At 47.2% G+C, this 17,334-nt stretch overlaps 1 protein-coding gene across 7 annotated transcripts in view; it reads right to left on the bottom strand.

The window, feature by feature from the left end:
• The window catches only part of ARHGEF9 (Cdc42 guanine nucleotide exchange factor 9), a 240,944-nt gene that overhangs the window by 103,085 nt on the left and 120,525 nt on the right, over nucleotides 1–17,334 (bottom strand). Inside the window, exon 1 of one of the 7 annotated variants that reach the window (XM_031944674.1) lies at nucleotides 6,514–7,521. The exons of 4 other annotated variants lie outside the window; for them this stretch is intronic. Coding sequence is in view for 2 of the 3 variants with exons in the window: in XM_031944671.1 (XP_031800531.1) it covers nucleotides 6,774–6,824 (51 nt within the window). In the remaining variant the exon portion in view is untranslated. Of the gene's footprint in view, nucleotides 1–6,502; nucleotides 7,522–17,334 lie in introns of those variants that run through there. 2 more of the 7 variants (XM_031944671.1, XM_031944673.1) reach the window with 2 other exon arrangements.

Raw genomic sequence — 17,334 nt, 5'->3', positions numbered from 1 at the left:
TACGATGCTTGGAGGGCAGCCTTAGGTGGCTAAGATACTCTCAGAGGGGGCCCCCTATTCAGGCAGGCCCAGCTTAGTAGCTTGGGCTGAGCAAGTTGGAGCTTGGGTTTTACTCTCCTTCCCAAAAGACTGAGGAGAAAGCTCGCCAAGCCACCAGCACAAATCTTTTAAGGCCTCCAGGAACTGGAAACCTCCCTCCCCAATTCTGGGGGTGGGCATCCCAGTAGGGATGTGGTGGTGGTCGACCATTATGCGGATGTGAGCTGATGCTTCCTACAAGATTCTGGTCTCCCTGTGTGTGGATCCAGGGAAGGTCTACTCCCCTTGGGCAGATTATATAACACTCTGCCTGCCTTACCATCCACTTGAATTCATCAGAGAAAGCCAGAGTGTTCAGAATCTGCTCTCCCTTCCCCCAATCCATCTCCAAGAGCCAGAAAGCAGGCCTAAATTTTTACAGTGGAGGCAAGAAAACCCGAGTTTAAGGTCTACACCAAACCCTCAAGCTGGGTGACCCTGGAAAGTCCTTCTTTCATTGAGTTACACCAAGGGGAAGGAAAGAGAATAAGCATCTATATGGTGTTTACTATGTGCCAGGCACTGAGCTTTTTTTTTTTTTTTTTTTAAATATTATTCCATTTCTGAAACTCAGCCTTCTCTTTCTCTAATCCAAGGGAGTCCAATTTACCCAGAGCACTGCTGTGTATGGGGTTCAAGCAGGATTCTTGGAAAATAAAAGAGTAACATGCCCAAATATTTATAGCGGCACTTTTCACAGTAGTCAAAAACCCAGAAACAAAGTGGAAGAACAGCTGAGGAAATTGTGATGCATGAATGTTACGATACCAGACCAAACGAAGAGTTATGAAAAATTCAAAGAAACCGGGGAGATGTCTACCGACGCAGGCAAAGCCTCAAACACTGAAGTTCCAATCATTCAACATTTCTTCTCATTACCACCTCCTACAGGAAGGGGCAAGAAAAAACCACCACCACCACCACCACCACCACCACCACCACCACCACCTTCCCTGGTTCTACTCCAAGTAATAGCAACCTCCAACCTCACACAGCATTTCAAGAACTTTGGCATAAGTAGCTATGGAAAAAAAAAAAAAAAAAAACAAACCTGGACTTGGGGTTCAAGAGCCCTAGGTTAAAATATTCATTCTAACAGCTTCTAGCTTGGTGATTTGGGGCAAATTATTTTACTTCTAAATGTCTCGGTTTTCTAATCTGCAAGGCCAGACGGTTTAAGTGTGCTGCCTAGCTCATGGGGTGATTGTGAGCAAAGGGTTTTAAGTACTACAGAAATGTAAAGTGTCTTATGTCAATGTACGGGGATGTAAATTATTCACATTTCTGTTTGTTTCTCCCTCAGAGTGCCTGGTACCTTGCCCAGTGTAGGTACTTCATCAAAAGCAAAACCATTTACTCAATTCCACTCATGAAATCATGGAATTTCAAAATTCCAAAGGCCAATGACAAAAGAAGAATATAGAGGGGAGGGGGAGAGGATGGAGGTGTTTGAAGGGCTATTTTAAGGAAGAGGGTTCCTAATTCTAGATCCAGAAGGCATCTCAGAAATCATTGAGTCCAAGGCGCTCCTTTTCCTCACTAGGGAGAAAATGAGGCCCAGAGAAGGGAATGAGTTGCTCAGGATCTCTCTCTCTCTCTTTCACACACACACACACACACACACACACACTCCCCCAAAACTGAATGGTCTCAGAGACCATCTAGTCCCACCCTGTCGTTTTTATGTATTTGTTTTGTTTGGGCCCCAAAGGCAGAATCTGTAGGAATAGGGGGGAAGGTGTCAAAGGGGTTAGGCCCGACAACAGGGGTGGAAGCTAGCTCAGAGTACAAGGAGCTGCCTCCTCATTGGAGGGCTGAAAGGAAATGGCCACTTGTCATCGATATTGCAGAGAGGATTCTCATTCAGGTTGGGACTGGCGGGGCTGGCCCCGGAGGCCCCTTCTGGCTCACAGAAGCCATGATTCAGACTCATAATCATAGTCATTAAGGCTTCCAGCCCATCTAATCTAAGCCCCAGATTTTGCACAAGAAAACAGTGAATTTCAAAGAGGGGAAGGGATTGGCAGAAGACTCGGCATCCAGGGCTGCTGCCTGCCGACCCCGAACCTTCCTACCACACCACTTCGATTGCAGAGTGCTTACTGTCCCTCTCCTCCCTTAGGGAGCCACCCTGGGCCATTCAGCCTGACAAGATGAAACCGGCTGAAAAAAGAAAAAAGGAAAAAAGGAAAAACAAAATTCCAAGATGGGAGGCCCGAGTGGGAGTGTGGGGAGGATGTGCAGAAGGGAAGACCTCCCTTTCTAACTCTCCCCAATTCCCCCCAAATAGGACTGGGGTGGAGAACATCCGAGTCCCAGAAACGGCAGAGCCGGAAGGGGTGGCTCACAAATGAGACATCAAGTCTCAGACTGCAGAAGTGGCTTACTCAAGGTTACGTGGCTAATTAGGTAACAAGACGCCAGGTCTTCCACCTCCAAACCCAAGCTTTCCTATTTTGCTAGGCTGTTGCATTGTGCAAATTGAGGGGAAGCTGGTGGGGAATGGAGATGGGGAATGGAGATGGGGAAGAGCGGGGTGAAAAACATGGGGAAATCAACTCCTCCCCAAGCAAAATGGGGTGAAAGGCAAGCCCTGCTAGAGCCTTCCATCACACCGTGTAATAAAGTAGGCCAATCCAACAGGGAGAAGGGAAAAACAGAGGGAGAACTGGGCTCTACAAAGCGATCCCACAAGCTCCAAGGTGCCAACGAGGCCGGGGCTCCCCCAGCACCAAGTCCAGCAGCAACTCCTCCCCCCACCCCCGCAGCCTTTTCGGGGGGGTTGGGGAGGGCGTTGGAGGCTGGGTCTTTAAGAGGGCGGGCTCAAGAGCTCAGCAGGAGCTGAGTGATGCGGGAGTTGCTAGGATACAGTCAAAGGGCATTTTCTTGAATTCTGAGGTGGAGGAGCCAGGAGCTGAAATCCCTGGAGCAAGAGGGTGTACACCTCCCAACAGCCAGGGACTGCCCGAGGAGAGGGGAGAGGGGAGAACGGGGCCCTGAAGGTCCGGAGGAAAAGTGGGAGGCACTTTCTTGTCCACCCCTGCACCTCCATCTCTCTCCCATCCATCCCTGTTCATAGCCTTAATAATTAGCCCCATAAGAATGCAGGGAGGAGGGGAAAAAGAGAAAAAGGAAAGAAGAGGGGGAAGGGAATAGAAGGGGGAAGAAAGAAAAGGAAGGGGGAGGGAAGGAAAGGAGAAGGGGAAAAAAGGAAGGAAGGAAGGAAGAAGAGAGAAAAGAAGAGAGGGAGGGAGTGATGGAGACAGGAAGAACAGAAAGAGAAAGGGAGGGGGAATAGAAGGAGCAAGAAATAGAGAGGGAGGAAGGGAGAGGAGAGAGGGAGGAAGGACTACGGGAGGAGGAAGAAGAGACGGGGGAAGGGAGGAGGGGCAATAACTCATATCTCCATAGCAGTTTACAGTTACTGAGCACTTTATATACATTATCTCATTTGATTGAGAAGGAAAGGGGGAAAAAAAGGAAAGAGTTGGTTGTATTTCTGTTGGTTTTTTTTCCAATCGGAGGACCAGATTCCACTTGGATGTAATCCTCATTTTTTTCCTCTTCACTGGCTCTTTCCACCTACCCTCCAGAACCTCAAGGGGAAAATCTCCAAGCTTTAGGAATAGTGCTATGGCCAAGCCATGCTGGCAGGCCACTTTTCCTTCTCTGCTCCACAAACTTCTTCCCTTCCTTCTTTGTCACTGAGGGCTGCCTTGCCCGGAGCCCTGCTGTCTGCCATGACATAAGCCTCTCATCCCCCTGGAGATGACCGATTTGGAAATGCCCTCTACGCCCCTCAACCACAAAAAGGCTCACTATCTACCCTACAGATTAGTTAAGGGGGCATGGATATGCCCAAAGCTCCAGGGTCCCCACCTACCTGTGCCTAGGACCCCAATCAAATGTCCAGCAGGCCACGAAATCCTGATAGGACCGGCTTTCCCTGTGGCACTCACCATGCACGGGTTGTGCAGTATGCTGTCTGAGAGGCACACACACACACACACACACACACACACACAGGCACACGCACACGCACACACACTGATCTGCCCCGTGACACATCCATGGGCTGTCTCCACACCTGGTTAGTGGTGGGGGATGGATTCTGTCTCATGCAAACCTGGCTGGAGAAAGAAGCAGATGCCACATCTCACCCCGGAAAAAGGAATATGGAAAAAAAAGAAAATCTTTCAGGGACTGGTAGCCCCAAATCACAGAATATCAGTTGAAAGGTAATTGAGGAATCATCTTGTCCAACTCTCATTTTACACAACATTCTAGATCTAGGGCTACTCCAACCCCTTCATTTTACAGAGAAGGAAACTGAAGCTTGGGGAAAGGAAAGACTTGCCTAGGGTCACAAAATAGCAGAATCAGGATCTGAATCTAGCTCCTCCGACCTCAAATGCAGGTCCCTTTGCACTAGCTTGAAGCAAAAGGCAAGGAATTTGGCCGGACATTTGCAATCAAAAAAAAAAAAAAAAATCCATTTCCCCCCTAAGTGGTTACAATTCAGTCCCTTTCTTCTTTCACTTGTCTCATCAGCAATGCCTCAGGCACCCAAAGGAATAGAATCCAAACCACCTAGCCAGGAAATCTGCCTGATCTGAGCAACACCTCTGGAACCAAGAACTCCCATTCCATTCCTTTGGCAAGTAACAAATCATCTGTCCCGGAGTTATCTAAGAGGGGAGCAAAGAGTAATACATAATTAATACCAGCCAAGTTCCTAGATTGAGTTCCCTCATGAGGAATATCCAAAAGGGAAACAAGCTTCCTCCCACCCCCAACCGATCCCACTGGAAATGCTGGAGAAGGTTCCCTTTCCACCATATTCAGCTGCTATCCAATCATGTGGAAATCCTGTGGGTTGGGGTCCTGGTATGAAACACATTTTAGGGAGCCTCTTTTCACTCATTGCCTCTGTCCATCTACAATCCAATACTTGACACTGAACCATTGGTGTGTGTGTGTGTGTGTGTGTGTGTGTGTGTGTGTGTGAGAGAGAGGGAGAGAGAGTGTGTGTGTGTGAGAGAGAGAGAGAGAGAGAGAGAGAGAGAGAGAGAGAGAGAGAGAGAGAGAGAGAAAAGCCCAGTTGATTTCTACACAAGCCATAATGCTCTCAAATCATATAGGCAAAAGGGGATGAGAGAAATCTGCCTACATCAGCAGGAAAACAAGCAAATAAAAACCCCCAAGTATTAACGAACAGCATCAGAAAATCAGGTATTTCCCAGTTACCAAAGAAAGCTTTCTCTGGCCAAAAAACAGAAAGAAAGAAATGACAACAACAACGAATAATAATAATGATAACCACTGACACCTCTATGCGCACCATCTCCGATTTTAATTGCTGCTTGTAAGTCATCATTTCTCCAGTCTTATCCTCTTTAGCCACCCACCTCTCAGTCATTTTTGGTGCCCCAAATTCCCATCTCGGATCCTTCTAGATTCACTGGGTTTAGGAAAGCCTCCTAATGGAGACCACCAGGCCAGCCAAACGTTTCTCAGAACGATGATCCAATGCTCTGATACCCAAGACAGCACTTCATTTTCTAGAGAGTCATTGTAAAAGAAGTAACTCGGAACTACCCGTAGCCCAGGGCTGTTATCCAGGTAGTGGACCAGGATTTAGGGGGGGGGGGGCTGGGGGGGGGGGGCTGGGGGCTGCAAGGAAACCCGCTAGAAATTCAAATGCAAACCTCCCAACTCAGAGCCAGAAAAAGCGAAAGCAAAGCACCCTTTGTCGATTTCTCCTCTAGCCAATTCGCCAAGATCCCCACCCCAGGGCACGCTAAGAGAGCCTGGCTTCCCCATGGAAATCGGACATTTACCACTTTAAGAAAGGCTGCTCCCCAGCAGGAATGATCTGGAGCCCTAGAAAACTTGGATGGCCGACCGAGATTTCGAGGGAGAAGGTCCAGTGCCAAACCCCAACAGCGTCCCCCGCCCCAACTTCATCTCTCAGAAAATCCTTGCTCCTCCGGGGGAGGAAGGGGGGGGATCAAGAGCTCGGGGTCGGCCGATTTTTCGGGATTTCGCTTTTCTTTTTGACAGGTCCAATGGGAAAGCCAGGGCTCTCCTGGATGCTCGCAACGGATCCCGCTTTTCCATAGCCCCCAGCCTTAGGCAATTCCCCTCCCCTCCTTCCTCTCCTCGAGACCCCGGGTTACTTCGAAATGTTAAGCGATTTCCTTTAGAACCCCCAAGGTGAAGTTTGGGTATTTTTAACCCCCAAACCACAGAGCCCCCATTAATTACTGGAGCTGGGCGCACACACCTTCCCCCGCAGCCCCCTCCCTGCCAAGCGGCACCCACACACAGGCTGGGGACGAGTCCCAGCCCAGGGAAATCCAAAAAAAGCCCTAGCTCCCTCCGACAGACAAGGCTCAACAAAAGATTTAGGGAGAGAATATACCAGCGTCATACACATCACAGTGAGGCCATGTTGAAAGTCCAGGCGCCTTCCCCCCCGGGCAGAAAGCTGGCTCTGCTTCTCCTCTGTCTGTCTGGTGTGTGTGTGTGTCTGTACGTATGTGTCTCTCCCTCTCTGTCTCTGCGCCTCCTCACTCGCTGTCTCCCTCCAGATGAATTCCGAGGCTGGAGCCCTCGGAGCAGCAAGCAGCAGCAGCAGCAGCAGCAGCAGCAGCAGCAGCAGCAGCAGCAGCAGCAGCAGCAGCTCCACTGACCACACAGTCCAAGCGTTCAGCGGGTCCCCAGGAAGAACATGAGGATGACATTGACGAGTAAGAGGACCACGATCACAGCAAACACCACGATGGTTTGCACGTCCAGGGTCATGGTGCAATGCAGAACACTATAGTGCTCCAGGTGTGGGGCCGGCAGGCTGGGAGTCGTCAATCTCTGCTCTGCCAAACTGTCCATACATCCAGCATGCTAGGGGAGAGGCTGCAAATGGAGGGGGGCACTGGGGTGGGGCGCGGCGCGACGTGGCGCGGCGTGGCGTGGAGAGGGCGCGCGGCTGGCTTTCCCCCGCTGCTCGCCAAATTAGGCTGCTCCGCTCCGCTCCGCTCTCTTCCGCGACTCGGCGGAAGCTTAGCTCACGCTCAAGTCGGGGGAACCCAGCATACTTCCGATCGGCACCTGAAGATGCTGCCTGGCCAACCCGCGAGAGAAAGGAGAAGCCCGAGACTCTGGGCCCCCCCTCCCCTCTGGAGCTCCAATCCGACCTCACTGGCGTCTTTGGCTCCCGGCTCCCGATCTCGCCGCTCGGCGGGGGGGGCTCTGATCTCGCCTCTCCCCTTCCCTCCTTGCCTCTTCTCTTCGCCCTCCAGCCGCCTGCTTGCGCCCGAAGCCGCCGGCGAGCTCTGCCCCTGCCTTGCCTAGCGCCCTCAGCCTCAGCCCAGCCTCGCACCAGCGCCTGAGCCCACACACCCGGAGGCCCCCAGCCTGCGCAGCCCCACAGCTGGAGCGGCTCGTCACGCAAACTAACAGGCGCCCCCATTGGTTAGTGCGGCCGGGAGGGGGAGGGGGGAAGGGCCACCTGTCAATCAGAAGGCCCAAGCCACTGAAGAGGTGCTTTTCCATGGAGTGGAGGATTGGAAAAGGCAGGGGCGCGGAGGCCAGGCCCGCGGCGGCCGGGGAGGGAAAAGGCCGAGAAAGGGGCCCGGAAAAGGTAGCACTGGCTGGGGAGTCACCAGAGCATCCTAAGCTCCAGAGCTGGAGGGCCCCTTCAGGCCGTGGAGTCCCGTCCTTTCCTTGTACAGATGGGGCAACTGAGGTCCACCTAGGGTCATGGGAGATAGCACTAGATGGGAATATTGAGCCCGCCTGGGTCACTCTGTAAGGGAGGAAACGGAGGCCCACAGAGGGTCACATGGCCAAAGAAAGCTGGAAAATCCCCGACTGAGCCTCCCTTCCATCCCCCTCCTCTTTATAGAAAACCCAGGCTCAACCACAAAGGGTTTGCTCAGCACGACCTCCCATTGAGAGCTCGGCTTCTGCCCAATACAACCCTCAGAGCTTGATTTGGGGCCTGTTACCTCGCTTAGCCCGGTGCCTGGCAAACACTACGTTCTGACAACCCAAGGTCATGCCATTGGGAAGTGGCAGCCCGGGATGCAAATCCAGACTTCCAACCAGAAAGCTTGAAGGCTCCCCTTCCACCAAGCAGCTTCTCTCCCTTCCCGAATGGAGAGACAATAAATTAGAAGAGATAGCAGTGAGCATCTGCTCCAAACTCCTCACTTCACAGATAAAGAAACTGAGAACCCCCCAACTAAAGCAACTTGATTGATAGACTATGGCTTAAAGACCCTGAAAACTGACATATTTTGTAGATTTGGAAACTGGGGCTCAAAGAGAGGTGACACACTCAAACAATAAGCATGGGGCTTTATGACAGAGCTGGAAGGGCCTACAGAGGCCATCTCGTCCAATCCCTCCATTTTACTTGGGGAGGAACAGACTCAGAAAAACACTTGCCTAAAGTCACCCAGCTAGAAGTACAGGACGACGATGGGATCATTGGAGTTCATTTATTCCAACTCTATTTGACAGATGAGGAAACTGAGGTAAAATGACTTGCCTAGGTTAGTAAGAGAGGATTGGCACTCAGGTGCCATGGCTCCTTGCAGCACAAAGTGCCAAATCTCTCTCCCTGGCAACTGTTTGACTTCTGATGCAATAAGGGCTTTCCTCTCCACTTCACTACATTAAGTAAACTAGACCCATAGAGGGAGATGACATTTTCTGAGATTGAGTGAAAGGGCTGGAACTAAGGGCCCCCCTCCAGGCCACAGCATTTTTTACCACAGCGTGCCCAATTCCAACGTGCCCAGAAAAGAAACTAAGGTCCCGGGCTGACTAGGGAGGCGGGGAATATTTGGTCAACTGACGCCCTGCCTGAGTAAGCATGCTACATAGACTCTTTCACTATAGACAGTAGAAAACACATTTCTTTCTGGCCTTGAAATGCACCCTCCGATTCCTTGGTCTGGTCCCCAGCATACTTCTGGTCCCTAATTACTCTTTGATTGGGCTGATAGAGAAGTAAACTGGCATCCTCCCAGCAAGCACTGGGATGCAGTGGACAAAACGTTAATTAACTTAGTCGGAGGCTCTGGGTTCCTGGATCACAGGATCCTAGATCTACACAGAGCCCGCTGAGGTCAACTAAGACAATCTCCTCAGGGTAAGAGAGGAGAAACTCATGACCCTGTCCAAAGTCATACATACAAGAACTAAACGGTAGAGCTTAGGATTTGAAACTTGGTCCATTTGACACGAAATCTTTTCCTCTTTAAACCTCAGCTGCCTATGTGATCTTGGGCAAGCCATTTCAGCCGAGTTTGGGGTTTTTCAGCTCTGAAAATGCTTTTAGAACAATAAAAAACAATAAAACAAATTGGACCAATTAGCCCATGATCCCTGCTTCTTCATTGACCAACCAGATGGATGATGAATGTGTTCACCTGCCTTCCAATCAAATGGAGCTTTCTAAAGGTGTCAGTAGCTCTCGGGGGCAGGCTCTGACTAACGAAGTCCTTCATATCAAGCAGAGCCATAAATTTACCACCTCCTCCCCCCCCCCAAAAAAAAAAAAAAAAGGTTTGGTTGGTGATTATATGAGAATCAATGTTCAGGTTCCAGAAGACCTGGGATTTGGGTGTGTCAGGGGCAAAGGTTGTGCCACAAGATAGATCCCCTGGGCCTGAAATGGGAAGTGGGGACTAGGGATGGTTAGTGGGTTTTGTGGAGAGCAATGGTAGTTTAGGGAGAGAGCAGAAGAAATACTTGTTAAGCTTTATGGCATGTGATCCTGTAAGGTATGGCCCCATTTGAAGAAGATTGGAAACTGAGGGCTGAAAAGTGAAGTGGCTTGCCCAAAGAAGGACACACGATTTCTTCATGACAAAGCTGGTAGTATCCTTCCTTAGATCTCCTGACCCCATCCCTGTGGTGTTGACAGGTCCTGTAGGGATTACTTACCACCAAAGCTGGAAGAGGCTAGATAGGCCCAGCCTTGAATGGGGGACAGGAGGTAACCTCTTCTGGATGTCTATGAAGCTGCCTTTCACATCGGTGATTATTTTGGCCTGCGAGTCACAGCCCTGTCCCAGACTCAACTTGCCCCTCTCTGGACTGAGTTTTCTCATCTAGAAAAGAATGCTAAACCTAGGAATCATCATGAATTTCTCTAAAGTTACTCCCAGATCAGAATCCCAAGAGCCAATCATTTTCCCCTAGGGAAAGAGTGCCTGGGCTGTCCTCTAGTGGCCAGAGCCCAAATAGAGATGTCCAGTAAGTAACCTGAATTTCTTGCCAGGATATTTCTTGCCTGCTGTCCCACAGATCTCTTGTTGCCCTTTTTGAGAGAGAGAAAATGAGCAAGGAGGCTCAGATCATGCACAGCAGCTTTCAGGTTACCTTGGGAGGGTCCCATTTAGAGACAAATAGGAAACCACTAAGACTCTGACTGGAGAGAGGGAAGAAATGACAGGCTATAAATCTTGAGTCAGTACAGGGCAGTCAGGTCTTTACAATCCAAGTTCAAAATGGAAAAAGCAGACGGAAGCCCTGAGCTCAGATCTGGACCTTTCCACTTGCTGCTTGTGAGACCTGGGTCATATTCTTTCATTTCTTTTTGACCTAGTTTCTTCTTTAAAATGAGATTAGCTGACACTGAAGGTCCCTTCTAATTCTAGTTCTAGGATCCTCAGGATGATCCTGTGGGTGAGTCATTTCAGCTGGGGCCTCAGTTTCCCTCTCTGTACAATGAGCAGCTTGCACTAGATGATTAGGCTCCTCTCAGCTCTAGGTTGGTGATCAAGTGTGCAGTCCTGCAAGTCCCTTCCCTTGGGACTCATTACTTTCCTCATTTCTTTTCCTGGGGTGGGAGAGGGAAAGATGTGGAAGAGAGGGAAGATATGAGCAGAGGGGTGGAGGAGAGAACAAATGGAAGGAGAAAAGGAAGATGAAGAGAAATGAGGAAAGAGAAGGGGAAGGGTCAGAGAGAAGTGGGCCTTGCTGGAGAAGACAGGAAAGTGGAGAATGGTGATAAGAAAGAAGTAAGCTGGACTTAGGAGGAAGAGAAAGAAAAGGGAGAAAAAGAAGCAAGTGAAGAGGACAAGAGGCAGAAGGGCGATGGTTACTGGGGCTTGTGGGAATCCTAATTTGGCATCCCAAAACAAGCCCCAGAAGAGACTTGGAGTCCAAAGAGGATCACAAGAGTGCCAGGGGGTGCTGGGCAGGGAAAGTGGAAAGCTGGGAAGAGAAAGGAGAGGCAAGGGGACCAGAGACCTTGGTAGCAATATAAGCAGAGAAACCTTTGGGCCCCCACTAGGAGGTTTTCTCAAAATCTCAAGGGATTCTGGGTAGGAAACCCAGAGGAACTGAGATGTGCTGGGTTAAAGGTCGGGAAGGGCAAAAAAAATCAGGCCAGTGGCATGGGCTGGTGGTCAAGTGATTTACTAAGGCTGTAGTGCCATTTCTGCTGCCGAGTGATCCTGAGTAAGTCAAACTCTCCGTACCTCAATCTACAAAAACTGTCCCTTACAAGAATAACTCGATGTTATTCAGATGATAAAATTCCTTTGTTTGCTCAGTGCCGGTAAATCAGCCTACTTCGCGTGAGAGAAAAATAGAGCAGGAGTAGCCATGTCATCGGGACCTGCCAAGGGTCTCCTGGCATCTGGGCTCTTTTCAAGGAGATGGCGCGGGTCTTCACCACCACCACCATCCTTCCTGGGTTATTAACATCTTTCTAGCAACAGAAAAGAGGGCAGCCTGAGTCCCAGAGCCCTTCCCTCAGGGACCTGGGCACTAGCTTCCCAACTAGAGTCAGGGCCTCTCTTTTCCTTACACTCCATCTCCAGTGAAAAACAGCTTAGCCTTGGAACTGGAAGAACCTCACTCCAAAACCACGGCCTCCCAAAGTGCTTAGAGAACTGACGGGTGATTGCTGAGTCATCGTCTTAGAAACAGGAGGAGAAACGGGAGGCCTGCTGCAAGCCAGGGAAAGGACAACGTCTCAATTTTTAGAAAAGGAAAGTGAATGGAGTTTGCAAAGGACCTAGAATGGATTATATAAAGGGATGACATATGAAGATCTAGACAAGGAAGCAGTGATTGGGAAGAGGCAGGATGGGTAGAAGTGACAGAAAAGTAAGCTGAGGATCAGCTAAGGAAAACCTTCCAACAATTAGAGCACACCCTAAGTGGAAAGGCCTGAGGACCCTTGATCATGAAGTCAGATTATTTGATTCGGGGGCTTGAAGCCCCAGTTCTGCCATTATCCTGGAGACTAGTCTCCTCATCTGCCAAACAGGGATGATAACATCCATTCCACACTCTAGCCCAAAGGACTATTAAGTCAGTCATAAATTCTAATTATATTTTATAGAACTTTTCAGGCCTAGCAACAGACTGTCTGCTTCTCAAAGACTGGCCTATTTAAGTACTGAAAGGCTCATCACTATCAGTAAGCTGGCCAACTTAGCAATGAATTCTTTGACCATGGCAACCCACAAAGCAGAGAAAAATGCCAAACACCCCTCTCTTTCGTGCAGCCCCCTTCTGTTACTGCAGTGATGGCAGCAGAACAGGGGAAAACACAATAATGGGCATATGATACTAGAAATAACACTTAAAAAAAAAAAAAAAAAAAAAAAGATGGTCAGTGAATACTAAACAACTGAATTGCTGGTCCTCAAAAAATGAGCTTCTTGCCCAATGACTTACGAGCAGACATAAAGGCAAATAAAAGAATCGGCAAAATTGGTTTTAGCACGTGTCCAAAAGCAACAAGAAACAGCATCTCTTCCACTTGATCATCTTTTTTTTGCAGCACTCGTGCATAGTTTTTGCAAAAAGTAGACCACGAAAATCATGGTTTATGTGCTGACATCTGTTGCCGAGGATGAAAAGAGAGAGAAAAATTCAATAAAAAATTCGATAAAATCCTCCAAACAAAATCAACAATTTTGGATGCACTTGGATGCACAATAACTTCAGTGCAAAGGTGGACAGATGGGAGGCTAGAAAGACAATGGTGGAAAATATCATTCTAGAATAAGGAGGGAGAGAGGCCAGAGAAGCTTCCCATCTGCATGTCGTGAATTCTTTATTCGATACAAAGAACCATAAACTGCCAGGCAGAGCAATCACAAACCACCATCCCAAATCAGACTGATAAAATTTTATCGGACAACACATTACTGACATAGGAAGCCTTCTTGCAGCAGTCAGACCATGGACGCGTCACAGCAAAGACAGAGATTAAGAGCAAGTTAGAAAATAGCCTGAAAATGCCAGAAAAAAAAAAAAAAAAAAAAAAAAGGAAAGAGATTGTCATGCAATTAACACAATAATCTACTTATTTAAACAAGTATTGACACTGAAAAATAAGTAGTATGGAAGAAAGGACATAGACAAAGATGATAATTATTTCATACAGAAGTATAACTCATGTAAATCAATTCCCATAATGAGAAGACCAAAAGAGCCTAACAAGAGGCTCAATCAGCAAACACTTGATAGAATTGCCAAGTGGAGGGCAGCCAAGGGCAAAACAAGTTCAGAATATAAACTCACTTGTGAAATTTTATGTAGAAGAATGTGCAAGATTATTAGCACCTATCACTTCATAAAACAGCAGAAACGGCAAAAGGAAAAAAGATCTGATTTAAAGAAACCTTGGTGACAGACCCAAATAAGCACAGTTATCCTGAGGACATTTCAGCTTAAAGCTGGAAGGAGAGCAGCAGACAGAGAAAAGATGGAAAAGATCTGTAAAATTTCTATAAGGAACTCTTTTTATCATACCAAGGGCGATAGATCCCAAAGACAAGAAATCACAGAGTCGGACTCTGACATCAAGGAGTATGATGGTAAATATTCTTGTAACGGTAAAAGGTTCTTGTCACTCTCCCCACCCCAAAAAAGTCTGAAAATGCCAAACTTGTAAGTTTACTCTGCACATATTCTCCCCCATATCCGGGAACTAGACAATTAACAAAACAAGACCTGATTTGTAGTTGGCGTAAAAGTTTCCACTGAAAATATAATTATCAGCTCTTGAGGTTTAAGCTGGCTCCAATATACCCCGGTTAACACATCACAGTTCCTGATATACTTCTGGAGAAAGTATGAACCATACTGAAGAAAACCAAGAGGGGAAAAGGAGATAGGTTAGACCAAGTACATACACAAAGAACAGTCATGCAATTTGTGATTGTCAGGGGAACAGTTCCCAAAGTACCTGAAAAAAAAGAAAAAAGTATCTGAAGGAGAGGATACCAAAAATTCAAGGGGGAGAGATACAATAACAAAACCTCAGATCCTGTTATTACTGAAAAGGTACAATAATGACAAAAAAAAAACCCCACAAATCTATGACTGCTGACCCATATGCCTATTTTCCAATCTAAATGAAGATTAATCTCCCCTGGCATCGAGGGGACAGGATTATTAGAAAGGAATATGTAGGGTTTCCACAAGCAATATGTTGTAGTAGATGCACCTTGACCATCACTAGGTGTTATGGGGCAGAACTTGAAACAAGGATTCTTACAAGGTGTTAAGTCAGTGGAATTGATAAAGACAACGGTTATCCAGTTTAGCATGGCGCTTAATAGTTCTCTAGTTCAGCACATGTACTTAGAACTTAATATAGTTCCACAAGATTCACACCTATGATAGGAGAGCGTATAAACGCAAACAAACTCAGGGAGAGACAGAACTAGGAAACACAGAGATGGTGGTGATGGTGGTCGTCCTCCTGCCTCCCCCACAGAAGCCAAGACACCTTCAGGAGGACCTCAAGAAAGCTGGCCCGGACCCCAGGCAAGGAGATAATAAAGGATTTGGACTTTAACACCTGGCTACACCTGTGGTGATTACTGCACTGAAACGAAAGCTGTTTCCAGAGACCCCAAGAAACCAGAGAGCATTACAACTAGGGACAGAAAGATGGAGAGAACACAAGATCCCATTATGTTTATTGCTTACTGACTAAGAAAAAAAAAAAGTGGCCCAGCCAAATATTGCCCTGAAGGCTTTGCTTCCTAAAAAGTGTTTCCCGGGCATCTGTCAGAGTTGGTAAAGGTTCCTTGAGAGATGTGACAACGTGTTATGGAATATTATTGTTCTGTAAGAAATGACCAGCAAGATGAATACAGAGAGGCTTGGAGAGACTTACATGAACTGATGCTGAGCGAAATGAGCAGAACCAAGAGATCATTATATACGTCAACAACGATACTGTATGAAGATGTACTCTGACGGAAGTGGATTTCTTTGACAGAGAGACCTAATTTGGTTTCAATTGATCAATGATGGACAGAAGCAGCTACACCCAAAGAAAGAACACTGGGAAACAAATGTAAACTGCTTGCATTTTTGTTTTTCTTCCCGGGTTATTTTTACCTTCCGAATCCAATTCTTCCTGAGCAACAAGAGAACTGTTCGGTTCTGCACACATATACTGTATCTAGGATATACTGTGACATATTCAACATATATAGGACTGCTTGCCAACTAGAGGAGGGGAAAAATCGGAACAGAAATGAGTGCAAAGGATAATGTTGTAAAAAAAAAAATTACCCTGGCATGGGTTCTGGCAATAAAAAGTTATTATAATAAATAAAAAAATAAAAATTATATTGAAAAAAAAAAAAGAAAGAAAGATGTGACAACTGAGATAACCTTGTGAGGTGAGCCTCTGATCATCATTGTTTTCATCATTACCATCACCACCACTTTGGATTGGACCGGCACAGAGAACTCCCAAAGAAAAAAGGCCTTCTACCAAGGAAGATGTGGCTCTTCTTGCAATTTCTAGTCTCAAAGAGTTGCTTGGGCCACTGAAAGATTAAGTGATTTCCCAGGTTGGTACAGCCAGTATCTAGCAGGTCTTAAGCCCAGGTGTTCCCCAAGTAGAAGATCCCCATGGTGCACTCTAGGCTGCCTCTATTGATCACTAACATTAGACAACTGCTGAGGTTCTCTCTAATTAGAAAATTCTGGACTTTCACTTTCATCCTTTCTGGCTCTACCAAGGAGTTCTTTGGCATATGGTCAGTTTTTGGTAAAGGTGCCACGCAAAGATGTTTTATGCATACATACATTTAAATCATGCAGGATTCCTTGAAAGATACAAAAACAGAGTGATTTAAATTTGGTGAGCTTATTATCATTAAGCAAAGCATGGAATAGAGAGATATAAAAGCCTAAGGTGTTTTGCCAACTGTCACCGATTAATCAGCAAGCATTTCATAAATAATCACCCTATGTCAAGCCTTGTGCTGGCCCCTGGGGATGGCTATAAAGAGAAAAAAGAGTAAACAATCCCTCCCCCTCCAAGGAGCTTATACTCTAATGGAGGACACACATAAATACAGAAATAAATACAGAACAGAGACAAAGGGATGATGGGGTTGGAAGGCTTGAGGGCAGGCATTAAAAGCTGAAGGGATGAGGAAAGAGCTCCTGCATGTGTGCGGGGAAAAGGGAAGTCGGGCCAGGCGTGGGAGACAGCTGAAGCAAAGGCATGGAAGCGGGAGATGGAATGCCATATTTGAAGAACAGCAAGAAAGCCAGTATGGCTATTCCACAGGGTAGAGGAAACTAATGTGCAATAAGGTGAGAAAGGTAAAACAGGAATGATAAATGCAGAAATATGTTTAAAAGAATTGCCCGTGTTTAGATTGCTTGCTGTCTAGGGGAGGAGGGTGGGGGGAGTAGGGAGAAAAATTTGGAGTACAAGGTTTTGCAACAGTAAATGTTGAAAACTATCTTTGCATGTATTTGGAAAATAAAAGGCTATCATTAAAAATTTTTTGAAAAGAAAGGTAAAGCAGAGGCCAGTTGTGAAAAACTGAAAATACCACATAGACAAGTTTATCTTTGTTCCACGGAGCTACTGGATTTTATTAGGTCAGAGGGTGACACGGGCAGACGTGTATTTTAGGAAAATCCCTCTGGCTGATGTGGCAGGAAGACCAGTTGGGAGGGTGTGGCAATAGTTCAGGTTAGAAGTGCTGAGAGCCTGAACGAGGGCTAAGGCTCTGGGAATGGAGAGGAGAGGGGAGACTATGAAGTGAGAAAGGACAAATCTAGACAAAAGATCAGACATGTGCATCGAGTGAGAGTGAGGACTCGGATGACGTGGAAGTTCTGAGCCTGGGAATATGAGGCACCCTTGACAGGGAAGTTTGAAAGAGGAAAGGGTTTGGGGAGAAAGAAAATGAGTTCAGTTTGGGGCATGTTGAGTTTGAGATTTCTACTGGA

This window comes from Sarcophilus harrisii, chromosome X (genome assembly GCF_902635505.1).
Source record: "Sarcophilus harrisii chromosome X, mSarHar1.11, whole genome shotgun sequence".
In the NCBI taxonomy this organism is placed as follows: Eukaryota; Metazoa; Chordata; class Mammalia; order Dasyuromorphia; family Dasyuridae; genus Sarcophilus; species Sarcophilus harrisii.
Note: the sequence above shows the minus strand (reverse complement) of the source record. Positions and strands in the feature narration are given on the sequence as shown.